General features: G+C 40.5%; 1 protein-coding gene across 1 annotated transcript in view; it reads right to left on the bottom strand.

Annotated features, from left to right (window-relative positions):
* Positions 1-18,401, bottom strand: part of UNC79 (unc-79 homolog, NALCN channel complex subunit) — a 307,457-nt gene that overhangs the window by 260,212 nt on the left and 28,844 nt on the right. Inside the window, exon 2 of the mRNA XM_049769769.1 lies at positions 3,214-3,334. Within this exon, the coding sequence (XP_049625726.1) occupies positions 3,214-3,334 (121 nt within the window). The remainder of the gene's footprint in view (positions 1-3,213; positions 3,335-18,401) is intronic.

Below are 18,401 nucleotides of genomic sequence, written 5' to 3'. Positions count from 1 at the left end.
AAAACCAAATAAATAAATAATATATATATATATATTCAGTGCAAAAGGAACCAAAACTCTACTGTCCATAATCTTGGACACAAAATATCAAATAACGGGGCCGGGCGGTGGCGCTGGAGGTAAGGAGCCTGCCTTGCCTGCGCTAGCCTAGGACGGACCGCGGTTCGATCCCCCGGCGTCCCATATGGTCCCCCAAGAAGCCAGGAGCAACTTCTGAGTGCATAGCCAGGAGTAACCCCTGAGCGTCACAGGGTGTGGCCCAAAAACCAAAAAAAAAAAAAAAAAAAAAAATCAAATAACTAGAACTTTTATTTTACATAAATTAAAGAACAAGGATGGTCCTGGAGGAACAAACCAATAGTGAAAGTGATGAAAATTTGGACCAGGGGCCGGAGAGATAGCATGGGGGTAAAGCGTTCGCCTTTCATGCAGGAGGTCATCGGTTCGAATCCCGGCGTTCCATATGGTCCCCCGTGCCTAACAAGAGCAATTTCTGAGCCTGGAGCCAGGAATAACCCCTGAGCACTGCCGGGTGTGACCCAAAAACCACAAAAAAAAAAAAAAATTTGGACCAATAGTTGTAAATTCCTCTATTTCCAGTAAATTAAAGAGTTGGACTCGAAGAGCCAAAAAAAAAAAAAAGAGTTGAAAAATTAAAAACAACAACAAAAACAAAAACACTGAGGTAGCCAAAAAGAAGAAAGGAAAGTGTTGGACTGAGCTCAGTAGTTGATCATTCAAATACTAAGGTCTAAGCTGTCTAACAAGGTCTAACAAGAACCTTTCCATCCTTGTTTTTCATCTCGATTGTGTTTGTGTCCTGCAGGCTGTGAGTCCATGTGAGTTGCAAAGATGGAGATAGAGCAACAACTCAGGACCAGGTAATGCTGTCTACATCACTTTAAATACATGTGAGACACAGATACAGCTTTCAATCAGCTCCATTTAGCTTCTAGGGAAAAAATGACATCTTTGTACCAAGCCCTTCTCTTTTTCCTTTAATTTCTCAGAGAACCAGAGGCACACTATGGACTAAGAATGAATAGCAGTATATCTAAAGGTCAAACCAGGCTTTTACCAAAAGAAATGTCTCTGTACTGTACCATCATGTAGCATTATAGAAAGACACAGTAGATAGAGTCTGATCATTGACAGTGTGTCTGCTGTGAATTACAACAAGCAGAGTCAAATTCTGATTCCAACACTCGCAAGATGCGTAACTCTGGACAATTTATTTAACCACTTTATGTTTCATTTCATTATGAAATGGATTCGATAGTACACTTAGTCCATGAATCACAAGGAATGAAATGAGATGCCTCGAAGCGCATCAAACAATGCTTGATGCACATAATCATTACTAATAATTACAATATTGCTCTGATGATGGCTATTGTTAGTATTACCATAGGGAATCGCTGGGGAAGCTCCTTTCTTTTGAAAATAAACTGAACTCCACTGAAAAGAATTGAATTGTCTATGGTGATACAATTTTCATCATTAATAGGTTCTCATCCATGATTGGGTTCTATTGATCCCAGTCTTCAAGAAAATGGGACTCTTTATGTTTGGCAAATGTGACTTTAGTATCCTAAAGTTCTCAGCTTTTTGGTGCAATGACCAAGACCTAAGTAGCAAGCTTTGGAGTACCAACTAAGAGGTCACATCTTTTTTTTTTTTTTTTTTCAAATAGAATTCAGAGCTGGCTTCCTTCTGAAAAGTGTCTCCCACATTGAGAACTTTCAGAATTTTGTGATAAAGGGAAGTATTTCCCATTGAAATGCCTGACTTCAAAGACCAAAAGGAGAATTCAAGAGAACAGAATCTGATGACCTGTATAAGTTTATCTGACAGTTACTGTGAAAAAAGGAGCCAATTATTCCACCTCTTGAAAAAGAAGTAAAACATCAGGTAACAAGGTAGAAACCATGCAAGTGTGAAATCCATGAACCTGAGAGACAGGAGCCCTCTACCATAGAAAAGGGGCACAATATGGGGCATTAAAGACATAAGCGGGAAAAGGCTCCCCAGAACAAGAGCACAGAGATCATGGGACTACAAAAGACAAGAGCACAGGAAGTCTGCCACCAAAGTGTTGAGTAGGCCGGTGTGGGGCTCCCCACACCAGCTCCCAGCCACCATACTTGTTCTGAATCAGTATCTTTCCCTCCTTCTTCCCTGACCAACTTTTCACTGTTTTACCAAAAGAAAACAGTGACTGAAAGAAATAGTGTTTTCCAGATCAGATCTGAAAAGAGAAGATCACAGTAATGAGAGAAATCAAGCTGTCAAATTAAATAGGAAGTGAAGTATTCTTCTCAATTTTTGAGGTTATTTCCCAAACAATTGAACCTACTTGAAAGGCTCACTTTTGTCCTCCTGTTTTTGTCTAAAGTGAACTGTGGAACAGCTGGATTCTCCTCCTTTCTTCCTTTGAGGGAAGGCAAATACTGTTTGGGTTTTCTTTTCTTTTCTTTTCTTTTCTTTTCTTTTCTTTTCTTTTCTTTTCTTTTGTAGAATTTCTTTAACAAGTGTAAAACCATATTGAACACTTGTGCTGATTAAAACCTCCTGCTACGACCCTTATATTCTACTTCCGGAAATACATAATGCTAGTAATAATGCAAAAAAATGTTACCTAATTCTGGTTTTTTTAAGGCACAAAAATCAACTTAATTTTAAGCAGTACTAAGTTCTCCTTTTAATTTCACTGTTAAGATCAGCCATAAAACTTTTATCACTCTACAAATCTCTTTTTTTGTTTTGTTTTTGTTTGTTTGTTTTTGGGCCACACCTGGCAGTGCTCAGGGGTTACTCCTGGCTGTCTGCTCAGAAATAGCTCCTGGCAGGCACGGGGGACCATATGGGACACCGGGATTCGAACCAACCACCTTTGGTCCTGGATCGGCTGCTTGCAAGGCAAACGCCGCTGTGCTATCTCTCCGGGCCCTCTACAAATCTCTTGAAAAGGTATTCAGCTGAGGAAAGCAGACAAGCAACCCTTTTTTGGTTTTCTTTTTTTTGGTTTTCTTAATTAGACCTGTAAGCTCATCTGCTATAAACACCCCCAAAAACATGAGTCTAGATCTTCTGGCAGAGCATGAGAAAATATAAGGCCCTTCAAAGTTTCAGTTCAATCAAGATTTAGACCCCCATAAATTCAACAGTACTACTTAATCATTCTTTCAAAGTAGAGGATATTTTAAAGCTTACCTTAACAAAGTCTGAGAAAAATACTTCAAGGTGTTTGCGATATCTGTTCCTGAAGGTACAGGATAAATGTTATGAAGTACCCGGTTATGATATTCCTGTAAGTACCGGATCTTGGAAGCAACTAGATAAAAGCAAAAGAAGAAGAAGACAAAGAATCATCTTGTAATATGTATTAGGCATATAATTATTTATCTTTAAATTATAATAAGACACCAATATTTCATCAGTATTCTAAGGAAATTATATGAATTTTGACTGGAATTCCTAAAAAATATAAAAGACCTTTCATATGTATTCCACTCTAAAATTATTTCCAGTTATCTCATTTCTTCTATTCACATATTAGCTATTACTTTTCACTAAGAAAGGCAGAATCCAAGTCATTTTCTAATCACCCCCACATTAGTTTGTGAGTAGTAAAATAACAGTAGATATAAATCTCTGCTTCTAGAGAATTATAATTTATGTTGCTTAGCTTAACGTAAGGAGAAAACTCAAAGGCCCTCCAACATCACTCAAAGGTCTAAACTACAAGAAGTCCATAGCACCAAGGCATCCATTAAAACTAGATTTTTTTTAACTGAATCAATGATTAGAAAAAGTCATTTAGAGATTGTCTGAACTACAAAAGCATGTTGAGTGACTTCGTGAGTATTAAATAACTATACAGTGATTTGGGTGGTGATACAAATATAACAAATGGATGTCACATTTTATCTTCCAAGGAATTTCATAAATTTGGAGACTTCCTAAGAGCTTCCTGAACTTGGCTGCCCAGATCTTCTCAAGATTAAGAAAGGATAAAATAGGCTCTTGGTCCCTCCTTGACCTACCTGCAGTCAGCAACACAGTCCACATTTCTGACCTGACCTTTGACCTGGTTGCTGAGACTGGCTCCATTCTAGTCACTCCATTTTGCAAATCCCAAGGAGCCATGATGGTCATCATCTCCCAGGTCTCCTCTTCACAGAGCTTCCAACACTGTTCATTTGTCCACTCTTTACAGCTATCCAGGGAGCCATGGGGAAGGGGGCAGGCTCACTGTCAGTAAGGCACAGAAGACATCAAGTCCTGGAGAAGTAAGACCTGGCTGCTCCCAAAGCCCATGGGAAGTGCTCCTGGGGGCACTCTAACTGCAGAAATGCTGGCTGACATAACTCAAAGAAAAACACAAAATGCTTCTGATAGGCATTGAGGTATGGCATCACACAATGATGAAATACCCGTGACTGAAGCTCCTTAGAGACCCTCTGCCATCATCACCATTGCATCTTCCAGAAGGAAAATGAGGCCCAGAGGCAGTCCTCTGTGGAGTGGGACCAGACCCTCTAAATGCTGATTGCCATCCTGAGCTCTTTCCACTGGAACACTCTCTGGAACATAATTCTGCAGTGAAGTCAATATGCAGACAGTAGGTGATCACAGCAGGGCATCAAAGCAATTTTGAGCTGGTATTAGGTTAGGCATAGATCCTAGATCCTACATTGACCACAGGCCATCCAATTTGTCGTCATGCTCTCCTACTACCTGCAGTCTTTGCATGACAGGATTAACATTTTCCCTCAAATTAAATAAGACTGAACTCATACCTTGGGTTTTTTCTAGCACATCACCTCTGAAGAAAGTTGATATTCATGGTCTCAACTGACCCTATTAAGTGACTGGTTGCAAAGCACTTCTTCTAAATGATATATATCTTTTAAAAGCGGCATGGAAAATGTTTCAGTTATGTAACCTATAAAATTCATTTTCTTCTTAGTGCTGTGGATCTTCTAGTAGTCATCATTGTTCTAATCCCATTCAAGGGAACCCCTTCATTAATGCACAGTTCCAAATGCCAAATATTTGAGATATGTGCTAAGCCAGCAGCTTTCCACTCCACCATCTCAGTAATGCTTTGTTCATGTGACTTTTCTTCAGCCTTAATATTCAGCAGATATTGAAATATTGCAGAGCATTTCAGGAATATCATTAAGCAGGAGGCTCCCACTTAGTGAAGGTGTTGATAGAGCACGTTGGCGGACAATAAACTCAGATGAGGAGAAAAGTCATAGATCTCCCAAACTGACACTTGCTCATAATTCAAGAATCACAAAGCTGTCACAGCACAGCTGCAAGCATTCAAAAAGATCTAAGAGATGAATAAAAGTTCTTTATAAAGTTTCTTTCATTCAAATGCTGTAATAGGGGCCAGAGAGGTAGGACAGTAGGTAGGGTCCCACACTTGCACACTGCCAACCTGAGTTCATTCCTCATATGGACTCCTCAAGCCCACCAAGAGTGACTCCTGAGCACAGAGTCAGGAGTAAGCCTGAGCACCTTCAGGTACGGCCCAAAAAGCAAAAACTAAAAACCAATAACCAAAAAAAAAAAAAAAATTTTTTTTTAAATTAAATTCTAAAATGCAGCAACAACTCTTGGAATAATGAATATCCAAACATGCAAGGAAAAACCAGAGAAAATGGCTCCATTTTTTTTTGAGATTTCTTAATATTTCATAAATGTCACATTCCATTGTCTTGTTTACTTACCTGCTATTTTTCTACCAGGTTGTACATTTCTTGAAGGTAGAAACTGTATCTTACTCATGTCTCTATCCCAAGCCTAACACACTCCCTGGCAGTTGTAGGCACTGTATATATTTGCAGGATAAATGAACAAATGAATTATTACTTTAAAAGCAGCACTTATCAACTTGGAATTTTCTGCATGTATACATGGCTATTTCCCACACTAAGTAGTTGACTCTTTATCCTTAATACAAGAAGACATCTAATAGGGACTCAATAAATACATGGTGAGTGAAGATTTAAACAAAGGGGGATATAAGGAGTTGGGGAGAAAGAAAAACAAAGATAGTAAGTAGTGAGTAAATGCAAAAAAAAATTTCTAGAATCAGCTGGAGACAGTTCAAGCTCATCTGTGCATCAGTGAGAGCAACAAAGTCTTCATACGCATAAATTTCTTTAACATGTTTCATGTTTTCAACTACCTGAGAGCTGCCAGAAAGCTCTCTCAGAAACAGCCTTTTTGTGTGTGCTGACGACACGAATAAAATTTATTTACATTTGGGGGCCTGAGTGATAGCACAATAGGTAGGGCATTTGCTTTGCATGTGGCCCTCCCGAGTCTGATCCTCAGTATCCTATAGGGTTCCCTGAGTTCTTAGGAGCAATTTCTGAGAGCAGAGCCAAGAGCAACCTGAGTGCTGCCAGGTGTGGCCAAAAAAAATTCATTTACATTTCAACTTTGCACATAGAGAGATGGCAAAGAAGTCAGGAACATGAGCCCCAGAATCCTCACTGCAGCAGAGATGTTTTTTACTCCACCCATCTTCCTGAATGTTGCTGCAAAGTTCAGATCAAAGCCGAGAGGCAATGCAGGGAGAAGAGGAAAGGCTCTGGCCTTGTAGGTGACTGACCCCAGTTCTATTCCCAGCAGCATATGTGGTCCTCTTGAATACTGACAGGAGTGATGCCTGAGTCTAGAGTCTAGAGTAGCTCCTTGAGAACTGCTAAAATGGCCCAAACCCAGCAAATGAAATGAGTTGACTTTGTTTATTTAAAAAAAAGATCAAGGGGCTGGCACAATAGCGCAGCAGTGGGGGGCTTGCCTTCCTCGCGGCTGACCCAGGATGGACCTGGGTTCTATTCCAGTGCCCCATATAGTTCCCTCAAGCCAGGAGCGATTTCTGAGCACATAGTCTAGAGCATCACCGAGTGTGACCCAAAAACTAAAAAAAAAAAAAAAAAAAATCATGGCTAGCTGGATATACAAATATTCTCCATCCTCAACTAACCTCAAGGCTATATTTCTCAAAGTTCCTTTTACCCTTTCGAATGCTATTTCTTCCCTTCCCACTCTTCACTCACCCTCTCCCAGAACATTTCTTTCCTTAAACTTGACCCAAATGGATGGATAAAACTAAATTGTGCCTGATATTCTGATTCACACATGTGAGCCTTCATCTTAAAAATGGAAGAACAAACATGCCAAGAAGACGCCATAGAACACAATCTCCAGGGCCCAAACCCAAGAGCTTTATAAAAGATTGCTGCCTTGCTCCCTGTCTGCTTTTCTCCCTAAGACAACCAAGAAGATGTCAATGAACATAATCTCCAGAGCCCCAAACCGTAAGGACCCCATCTAATAAGGTGGGTGCTGATCCTTGACATGTGATTGGGCAGGAGAGCTTTATAAAAGACTGCTGCCTTGCTCCCAGTCTGCTTTTCTCTTCAAGACAGCCAAGAAGACGCCATCGAACATAATGTCCAGGACACAAACTTGGTAAGGGCCCCCCAATAAGCCAAGAAGATGCCATCAAACATAATCTCCAGGGCCCAAATCTGGAAAGCCTTATAAAAACCTGCTGCCTAGCTCCCTATATGCTTTTCTCCCAAGACAGCCAAGAAGATGCTATCAAACATAATCTCCAGGGCCCAAACCTGATAGCCAAGAAGATGCCATCGAACACAATCTCCAGGCCCATACCAGGACAGCCTTATAAAAGACTGCTGCCTTGCTCCCTGTCTGCTTTTCTCCCTAAGACAGCCAAGAAGACGCCATCGAATATACCTCTCCACCAAGCCCCCGATATACTTTTTAAAAACAAAAACAAAATGGAAGAACAAGGGAATAGTAAGTAATGAACAATGACAAGCCTTTGGCTTTGAATTACAAAACTAAGATGACCAAGCAAAGGAATGAGAGCAAAGGGAATGAAGAAGTGAACTAGAGGGCCCGGAGAGATAGCACAGCAGCGTTTGCCTTGCAAGCAGCCAATCCAGGACCAAAGGTGGCTGGTTCGAATCCCGGTGTCCCATATGGTCCCCCGTGCCTGCCAGGAGGTATTTCTGAGCAGACAGCCAGGAGTAACCCCTGAGCACCGCCGGGTGTGACCCCCCCCCAAAAATAAAAAACCAAACAAAAAAAAAAAAAAAAGAAGTGAACTAGAACTAACATAAGGACAATGATGTCAATCCCAGAGTATTGGGCACTCTACTGGCAGTGAGGTGCAGTAACTGTACATCAATACAAAAGCATTCACACTATTGTTAACATTTCACCTTAAATATAACAATAAAAAATAGAATGGGGGTGATTGATAACGCCTTCAAGGAAGTGATTAAGTTACAATGGGACCTTAGGGGTCCCACTGAGTCTGGCAGGTGTCCTTAGAAGAAGAGAAAATCAGGACCAGGAGAGATATGAGGGAAGTGCGTGTGCGAAGACAAGGCCCTGTGAGGACACGGCAGAGAGAGGACGGCCATCTGCAAGCCAAGGAGACAGGCCTCAGGAGAAGTCAAACCTGCCAACACATTGATCTCCGAATTCTCGCCTCCAACACAGCAAACACTCGTTTCTGTTGTGTCAGCCACTCGCTGGGGAACTGACAATGGATGTGCCATCATGGTGGACATCCATTAAAAGTCGAAGTGAGAGTCTAACTGGGCTCTGAAATATTCATGGCTCAGACTTTGGCTCTCTCTCCACTTCACTCCTCTGTACAATGGGCCTTAATCATACTAACATAAGATTTAGAACTCATTAGCCTTTCCCATGACTGTGCATAGACTCAGTGGATGGCACATATCCAAGGCCTCTTCATGTCTCCTTTCTCCCTTTGACTGTGGAACATCAATCCCACCACTGGTACTTCTACCCCTAGAGCACCTTTCTTCTGTTTTTCCACTTGTGACTCTTATCGATATAGAAAAATAACCTCATCCCACACTATCTTAGTCCTACCCTCGACACATAAAGAAGCCTCCATTACCATCCCTCTAGTCAACAAGAGTTCCTCAAAACAAGTGTGTTGAAAATCATGGCTGACAGTACCTCTTCTCTCTCCCTCATGCCCTTAATTCAATATGTCATGACCGGCTGTCAATGCCACCACCCAAATAAACCTTGGCATTCTCCTCTTCTCCCTAGTACCACTGTTACTTCTAGCAGCTGCCTCTCAGGGTTGTCTGAAAAGCCTCCTCATGCATCTTCCCAGTTCTGGCTTGCCTCTCTCCTGTGCTTTCTCCTCAGAGATTGTTTTTTAAAATAGAAACTACTTCATGCAAATTTTTTAGTGGCAGCCCATCACCCTCAGAATTAAACTCAAAATCCTTCACAGGGTACCCACCGAGCCCTTGCCAGCCTCCAACCTCCTGTCATACCCCAAAAGTAGACACACTGGCTCTTCTGGCCCACTTTTTTAAACACATAAAGCTATTTTTGCCTGAAACCCTTCCTCCGTACTGACCCTCTTTCTAGAATGCTGTCCCCCACACACACGCATTTTGTCTGGCCAACTCCCACTCACACTTTAAATGTCGTGGCTGACAGCCCTGTCTCAACTGTTTCCCTCGCCTCCACCCCCATTTTCCTCTGTCAGAACACCTTATTTTTTTCACAGTAGTTAGCATAATCTTTTCCTGATATGCTGATTTGGGTGATTAATGCTCTCACTCTCCAAGGTGAAGAGCAGGCTCCCAGAAGGAACTAGGCCTCTTGTTCACCACTGCATATCCCCAGTGGCCAATGGTTGCTGAATTTGTATGGTCCTAATAAAGAAGAAAAAGGGGAGACAGAGGGAGAGGAGCTTTCCCAAGTGGCTAAACTTGGTTTCTTTATGATAACAGCCAAAAACATCAACTGTTAAAGCTGTGATGAAAATACATATAAGAATATGTGTGTACATATTATACATACATATGGAATACACACAAGAAGAGCTGGAAGACAGATATTTTTTTAAACAGATAAAAGTTTAATTTTTCAAACATGAATCAGTTCTTACCGTAATATTTCCTTTTTTATCATTGAAAAAAATTTTTTTGTTTTTGTTTTTGTTTTGGGTCACAGCCGGCAGCTCTCAGGGGTTACTCCTGGCTCTACACTCAGAAATCACTCCTGGCAGGCTCTGGGGACCATATGGGGTGTCGGGATTACACTTTACCTCCATGCTATCTCTCTGGCCCCAACTGAAAATATTTTAATAAATACATTATTTCATTGAATCACTGTGGATACGCAGTTACAAAGTTGTTCATGATTGAGTTTCAGTCATACAATGTCCAAAAGCCATCCATTCACCAGTGCACACATTTTCTACCACCAATATCCCCAGTTTCCCTCTCATCCTTCCCCCTGGCTTCCCCTCTGGGAAAAACCTCTCTCTCTCTCTCTCTCTCTCTCTCTCTCTCTCTCTCTCTCTCTCTCTCTCTCTCTCTCTCTCTCTCTCTCTGTCTCTCTCTGTCTCTCTCTCTCTGTCTCTCTCTCTCTGTCTCTCTCTCTCTCTCTGTCTCTCTCTCTCTGTCTCTCTCTCTCTCTCTCTCTCTCTCTCTCTCTACTTTCTCTCTTCCATCCTTTTCTTTTAGACACTGTGGTTTGCAATATTGTTACTGAAGGCATTTATTCAAACTGGCCTGAGCCTAATCTCTGCTACTTCTCTCCTAATCCAATCTCCACAATTTTTTAGATGCTTTGCTCCATCTTGAAAGAAAGGGCCACAAAAAGGAAGCTCAGTTACAGACAGGCATAACTATATACTTTAACCACATAACACATTTTTCCGTCTTTTTCACTTTCCCTTTTAGCCATTCACTCATGTCATATATTTTAAATTTAAGCATGATTTAACTCTGAAGCATTAGCCCATGATGGGTATTTTTAAGTGTGCTCTCATATTTTTTGAGATTTAATGATGTATGCTCATCAACATCCGAGAAAAATGTTCAGGAGAACAAAACAAAGAAAATTCAACTAATGGTCTATGACTCAAAGACAACCATCATTAATATTTTGGCTTATTATCAGTACCCCTGAATACAGTTGAGGGGCCTGCCCTCCCACTCAAATGCTATTGGTTTATTCTATAACTTTAGCATTTATTATTAACTGTCCTATATTGTTCTAACTTTATATCAGGTTTGCAAATGGAGGATCCCTAAACAATAACTCAAGGTGTTTGAAAATATACCTATATTCTATAGCATTTGCAGCTCCCTTGGAAGTTGTCACAATGCTAGGGACACAGCAGATGGTCAACCTTGAACCCAGTGGCTGAAGTGAATTAGAAGCTTAAATTTCAACTACTTTATATCCTACTGACATTTTATAAATAAATTTTTTAAAAGCCTATCACCAAATTAGATCATTTCTGAACAAAATCTGCTTGTGTAACATGTAAATTATGCAGAACTCTTTTATGCTCCATTGTCTTCCCATCTCTCTCAATCCACGAAACTCCAAATAATTATTTCACCTTATACATGATTTATATAAGCTCTTCATCATTTATGGTACATCTTTTTTTTTTTCCTTCAACAAAGCACTTTTTGCTTCTCTTGCTGGACCCTCACCATATTGGACAAATATCTTGGAATTATCCAGATGTCCCACAGATGGAGAGATCCGGGAGGCAATAAGTTGTCACCTACACCATACGTGTAATCTCACACAAGTCATTTAATATCTCTAAGCCTCGGGGGTTCTTCCTTGTTTTGTTTTCTTTTGTTCTGTCTTTGTCAAATAAGAAAATAAGACTTGCCCTACAGTCTTTTCAAGGATTGGTTATTGATGTGGTTGCTCTGATATCCTTTGTCCCACTTCCATCTTATTTTTTTAACTGGTTTCATCCTCCATAACATGAAGTCCAAGACTTGATACCATCGCTGCACCATTTTTAAGCTACTAATCTTTTTAGTCTAGCCTTATAGATTAGATAGGCCTAAATAAGGAGAACTTAAATCTCCTTCACCTATTGGAACTGCTACAAACATCCCACACAATGGTTTAAAAAAAAAAAAAGATGTCTGATATCTTCTATAATTCTTTTCTCAATTAGATCAATATGGAATCAAACTTCCCGACAAATCACCCAGTGTTTGATACACCATTTTATTCCCCTCTAAGGGCTCCTCATGTCCACTACAGTCTACTTCTGGGTCCAATTGGTGCTCTCTAAAAACCATCTATAAAAACTCTTCCCCATCCACAATGGACACATCAGTCACTTTCATTCAGGCTGCACAATTCCTCCCATCAAATTATTACTGTCCAGTCCCTGATGATTCTCTATCTTTTTTTCCATATGCTATTCATAAGGAATGACTGATAATCTAAATCTTTCTCATGTCCTGCTGACTCCAATGTCAATGCTAACATTTAGCATATGCAGTCCAGAAGAAATAGATCCCTGGTCTCCATTCAAGTTTCATCTTCTCTCTTTTCCCTGTTACCCCAGTTGGGCCATATGAGCTCATGATGGATCCAGGATTTGGTGTAGAATCCTTTCTATAGGGATGCAGTCGAACTTCTCTACGTGGCTGACCAATAAGAATTCCTCAAAGTCCAGCTCTAACCACTCCCATGGTAACAGCAAACACTGCTCACCATGAGCTGCATTTAATGCAGTTCCTTGGTACTTTTTTAGAACATCTCTCCCCTACCCCCCATCAAAGCACTGATTGCTATGGGCTCTAATTAACTCACTCACTTAGTTAATAATACCAGGCTCACTGATCCTTGCAATCAGAAACCATACCTCTTTATTTTTATCCTTCCAGCATTTCATAAGTTTCAATAATAAATGTTCAATGATGGAATGAAAGAATAAATCCACCTAATACTTGATTCTTGGCATAATCCAGCAGCTTAAAACTTCTCTTCCATTCCTGGGTTGGTTAAGAATCATGTTTATGACATTAAAATTCTGTATACTTCTCTGTGCTACTACTTGTAGAAAGAACAACTTCATGAGAATCATTCGTTTCAGTTCCTCTAAAGACATACATTCTACTTCCAGTTATTGTGGCATGTGGCACTATTCTGCCTGAAAGTTAACTGAAGGGTCCTAAAGATGGGTCTGTGTCCACAAGTGGGGAGGGAGAGTTCCCCCAACACACACTTTTCAACAGCCAGGGGAGCACAGGAAACTCAAAGGAGCCTTCTAATCTCTAAGGAACTTACTGCATGAGATTATGATCCGTGAGCTGCTCTCAAGTATTAGAAGAGAACTATAAATCCTAAGAGACATTATCAACTGAGAATAAGAACTGTGTGTCTCTGGGTGCAAGAGAGTCAACCTAAAGCTCCCTTAAGAAGAACTTTGGGGGCCGGGAAGGTGGCGCTAGAGATAAGGTGTCTGCCTTGTAAGCGCTACCAAGGAACGGACCGCGGTTCGATCCCCCGGCGTCCCATATGGTCCCCCCAAGCCAGGGGCGATTTCTGAGCACATAGCCAGGAGTAACCCCTGAGCATCAAACGGGTGTGGCCCAAAAACCAAAAAAAAAAAAAAAAAAAAAAAAAAGAAGAACTTTGGAGGACTAGAAAGATAGTACAGCCAATAGGGCACTCGCCTTGCATGTGGCCAACCCGAGTTCAATCTCCAGCCTCCCATATGGTTCCTCGAGTCCATCAGGAGTGATTCCTGAGTATAGAAATAGGAGTAACCCCTGAGCATCACTAGGTGTGCCTCCCCCCCAAAAAAGAGAAAATATTTGGGTAAACCATTCTAGGAGAAGAAGTGACAAAGATCAAGAGTTTTGCTCAGGATTTTCATGAGCCTGCTCTATGGGAATAAGTTCAGTTCTCTTTCTTTGTTGGAGAAGGACCACAAAGAAGAACTCCTATAGGCAAATGTTGCTTAACTACGCCACTTGAGGATAAAACTTGAAATCCCTAATACTGTTAAAGAATCCAGGGGAGGGGGCAGAGAGCACAGCGGTAGGGCGTTTGCCGTGCAAGCAGCCGACCCAGGACCAAAGTTGGTTCAAATCCCAGCATCCCATATGGTCCCCCATGCCTGCCAAGAGCGATTTCTGCATAGATAGCCAGGAGTAACCCCTGAGCACCACCAAGTGTGGCCCAAAAAAATAAAGAATCCAGGGGCCAGAAAGATGGCAAAGCAGTAGGGTATTTGCCTTGCGTGAGGCTAACACAACACAGACCACGATTCGATCCCTCTGCGTCCCATATGGTCCCCCAAGCCAGGAACAATTTCTAAGTGCATAGCCAGGAGTAACCCCTGAGCGTCACAGGATGTGGCCCAAAAATAAAAATAAAGTTATTGCTTTGCATGAAGCCAACCTGGTTCCATTCCTGGAAAATCCTGTAGAGTAACTCCTGAGCAAAGAGCCAAGATTAAGCCCTGAGCTCAGCCTGGTGTGGCCCCAAAGCAAACAACAACAACAAAAATACAAGAACTAAGCCAAAGAAATTTGGGGGGAGGGGATAACATTATAAAAGCGAATCAGATTTTTGAGTTCTGTCACTATCCAGAAAATCTAATATTCAAGTTGTATCCTTTTAGTCCATGGCATTTAAAAGTTGTCATTAATGTTAAAGAATGAGAGAAGTAGAATGCCTGTTGAGAATACAGGCGGAGCGGGGGAGGAGGGGGCATTGGTGGTGGGAATGTTGCACTGGTGAAGGGGGGGGGTATTCTGTTTATGATTGAAACTCAACTATGAACATGCTTGTAATCGTGGTGCTTAAATAAAGATTGATATAAAAACAAATAAATAAAAGTTGTCATTAGTATAACTGCCTCTGTTCTCTTTATTCTTTATTTTGAGATACAACTGGGGGTTGCAGAAAGAGACAGAAACAAGAAAACTTGTTCACTATTCATGATGGAAAATTTAAAGACAAAGAGAAAGCCTGTGTACTCTACATTCAACTTCACAGGCCAACATAGGTTTCCTTCCATAATATTTTTTTTCACTGAAAATATTGTGCAAACCCTCTTCATCAGATCATTCCACTTATAAATAGAATGCTCTCTGACTAATACAAACATTTTGAACAATCACAATGCTGGTACAGTGCACAACAGAATTAATAAATAAATCTTTAAAGATCAGGAGTGAAGTTAAGGCTTAAGAGGGGCAATTTACAGATTTCTCAGGCACCCCTGCTCCCACCTTTCCAGAGTTAGCTCCTGAAAGTACCTAGTAGGCTTTGAAGAAGGCCAAGAGCACAGACAAGGCAAGAGAGTCCCCTTTCTTCCTGCTGCCCCCACTTCCAACCCTCGTGGCACTGATTTTATTATGCATCTGTAATTTGCCGCAGCTATTTGAAGAGTGGCCTCAACTCTCTTCCTTACAATAAGTGAAGTTTTTCATGTCCAAAAATTTAAAATAAGTCTACCTTACAGAAGGAAAAATGAAGAAACCTAGGATTCAATGCATATTTTAAAAAAAGAAAGTCAACTAAAAACAAATCTAGGCATCCTCTGAATTTAAGCTCTTTTACTTAGTATCTCTGAGATCTCAGTAAGATAATGACCTGCTCTGGGCCTCAATTACCTCACCTATAAAATGGAGATGTTGACATCTATTACACAGCTTTGCTACAAGGATTTTAAAAATCATAAATGTGAATTTATAAGTATAGGGGGTGGTTCCACATAGAAAACACACTCATAATTAAAAGTCATATATATAAGATTCTACTCTTTCCTCTTTTCCAGCCAAATAATCTTTCTCTTAAAAACAAACTAATCTGGGGACCAGGGTGATAGTACAATAGATAGGGTACTTGCCTGGCAACAGGCCAACCCAGGTTTGATCCCAGACATTCCATTTGGTTCCCCAAGTGCCACCAGGAGTGATTCCTGAGCACGAAGGATGTTACCAAAACAACAGCAACAACAACAAAAGGAATTATCAGTGAAATGATAAAAACATGGCAGTGATCTTTCAAACACAAAAATCAAGCTTTATATGCCCACACAGTCTTAATTCATTTACTGATAAAATCCAGTTCTATGCAAAGAGATTCATCTTTTTTTAAAGAATAATACACAAATTTAGCTAGTTATAATGATCTTCAGAAATGGAAATGTGAAGAAAAATAATTCAAACATAGACTGTTGGGGAATTCTAGCAAAAAAAAAAAAAAACAGGATTCTAGGGTGCTGAAAGGAGATAAAGTGATATGCATGAAACCTCTTCAGTAACAACATTGCAAACCAGAGTGTTTAAGAGGGAAAAAAGGAGAGAGAGAGAGAGAGAGAGAGAGAGAGAGAGAGAGAGAGAGAGAGAGAGAGAGAGAGAGAGAGAGGAAAATGTCTCGGGCTCGGAGAGATAGCACAGCGGTGTTTGCCTTGCAAGCAGCCAATCCAGGACCAAAGGTGGTTGGTTCGAATCCCGGTCTCCCATATGGTCCCCGTGCCTACCAGGAGCTTTCCTGAGCAGACAGCCAGGAGTAATCCCTGAGCACCACCGGGTGTGGCCCAAAAACCAAAAAAAAAAAAAAAAAGGAAAGAAAGAAATAAAATGCCTACAAGCAGGCAGGGGGGAAGGATGGCAGGAAAACTGGAGACATTGGTGCATTGGTGGCGAAAAACATGCTCTGGTGAAGGTGTTGGACATTGTATGACTGAAACTCAATCATGAACAACTTCGTAACGGTGTTAAAAAAAAAACACTATATGAACAACCCTGTAGCCACGCTGTTTAAATAAAGAAAAGAAACCAGTTCTTTGCTAATTCTTGATGAGAGAATGACCCTCCTGCTTTGAAGGTCATCATCTTTCATAAAAGCGGTAACTCATGAAGGCTTCACATCTACAGAAAGAAGTAGAGACCCCAAACAGACTAATGTCTCCACAAATGCAAAAGGATCTGAGGTGTCACAAACCTCATTGTTAACTCTTTCAAATACTCATGTACTTACAGACACATTCTTCAGTGTTTAGTAGGAAACTAACAAACTTGACCTGTCATTCTCAAAGACAGCATGCTGAGGTCACTCAGAGCACTCCTATTCTTCATCAATTAACTCCCAACACTATTGCCAATGTCTTTGTCATCATCATCATCATCAACATCATCATCAATTACATTGGTTAAGCCATTAATATTTTTCCAAAGCATTTCTACATACATTATCCAGGTATGTTTTTTAGCAGAGAACTTGCGAAAAGAAATGCACTGGGCAATTTGGGGTATTTTAAGCATTAAGTAAAAATTAAGTTGCAAAAGTTAAAGCAAGTCTATTAGGGCTCTTATTCATTCACCAATAGTAATTGAATAATACCACAACATGCTAGACAAATGGACATGCATTAAGACAATGGTTAAGAAAAAACAAAATCATCTTTACTCTTTAGGTCACAAAAGTGGCAATGGCAATTAAATTTTTAAGTTTGATAATAAGAATCACAATCATTCTAAATAGGTGTTTGTGTGTTTGTCTATTTAAATTCTTAAGTTTGATAACAAGAATCACAATCATTCTAAATAGGTGTTTGTCTGAGTAAGCTCAGAAATGATAACCATGGCATAACAAAAATCCTGAGGCTTAGAGGAGTTAAGAATTTTCCAATGTCTCCTTGGAGGTAAGTGATAAAGTCAGTTCTGAATTGAACTATTGCACACTGCACATTCTTAACACATTAAGAAACAAATGCACAAGTTCATTCATTGGTATACATGAAATAGTAAGATCTGATTCATTGGCAACTGAACACAAGTCTTAACTTAAAGACACTTATCTTAAGAAAAAAAAAAGTAGAGCAACTGTTTTCTTCTGCAGGAACAGACAGGAAAATCCAAGGCAAGGGTTTTGGACATCAGATACCATGCATAGTGGAATGAAGAATGTGTCCACAGAATGTTAGTGATAACCTGGGATGTGCTCTGATTCTCTGGTTTAGCTAAGAGCATTCAGGTTTAGTTAGAGAAGATGATTTGGACACACTGAACAGCTTCCTCAGAGCAAGGTTTGGAAGTTGATGTTTCTAAAAGACCCACTTTTAAGGCCCTCTATCCTATCCACATAGGGACTACAGATGATGGTTTTTCCTGGGATTAAATGTCTGAAAACAGAAACTGCCACAAAAGAGAGAGAGAGAGAGAGAGAGAGAGAGAGAGAGAGAGAGAGAGAGAGAGAGAGACCAGTGTTGCACTGAGGGGTTCAAGGCAGTTCAAATCCAAAGAGAAGCATTAATAGGCAGAGACCAGAGAATACTTGAAACTCTCATCGCTAAACTCTATTAAATGTCCTGTAATCGGGATATATTTTAAGACCTGAGGAACAATGTAGAGGAAATTAAAACCTTTAGAGATCTACAGAAGTTGATGAGTATTAGTCACTCTTTAAGTCACTCCAACTAAGGGCAATCCTCAAGGCATCCCCGAATTCTCAACCATCAAGCCCATCAGTATGGCTCTATTTCTCCAAAGAAA

The sequence above is a fragment of the Suncus etruscus genome, chromosome 3 (genome assembly GCF_024139225.1).
Source record: "Suncus etruscus isolate mSunEtr1 chromosome 3, mSunEtr1.pri.cur, whole genome shotgun sequence".
Classification (NCBI taxonomy): domain Eukaryota; kingdom Metazoa; phylum Chordata; class Mammalia; order Eulipotyphla; family Soricidae; genus Suncus; species Suncus etruscus.
Note: the sequence above shows the minus strand (reverse complement) of the source record. Positions and strands in the feature narration are given on the sequence as shown.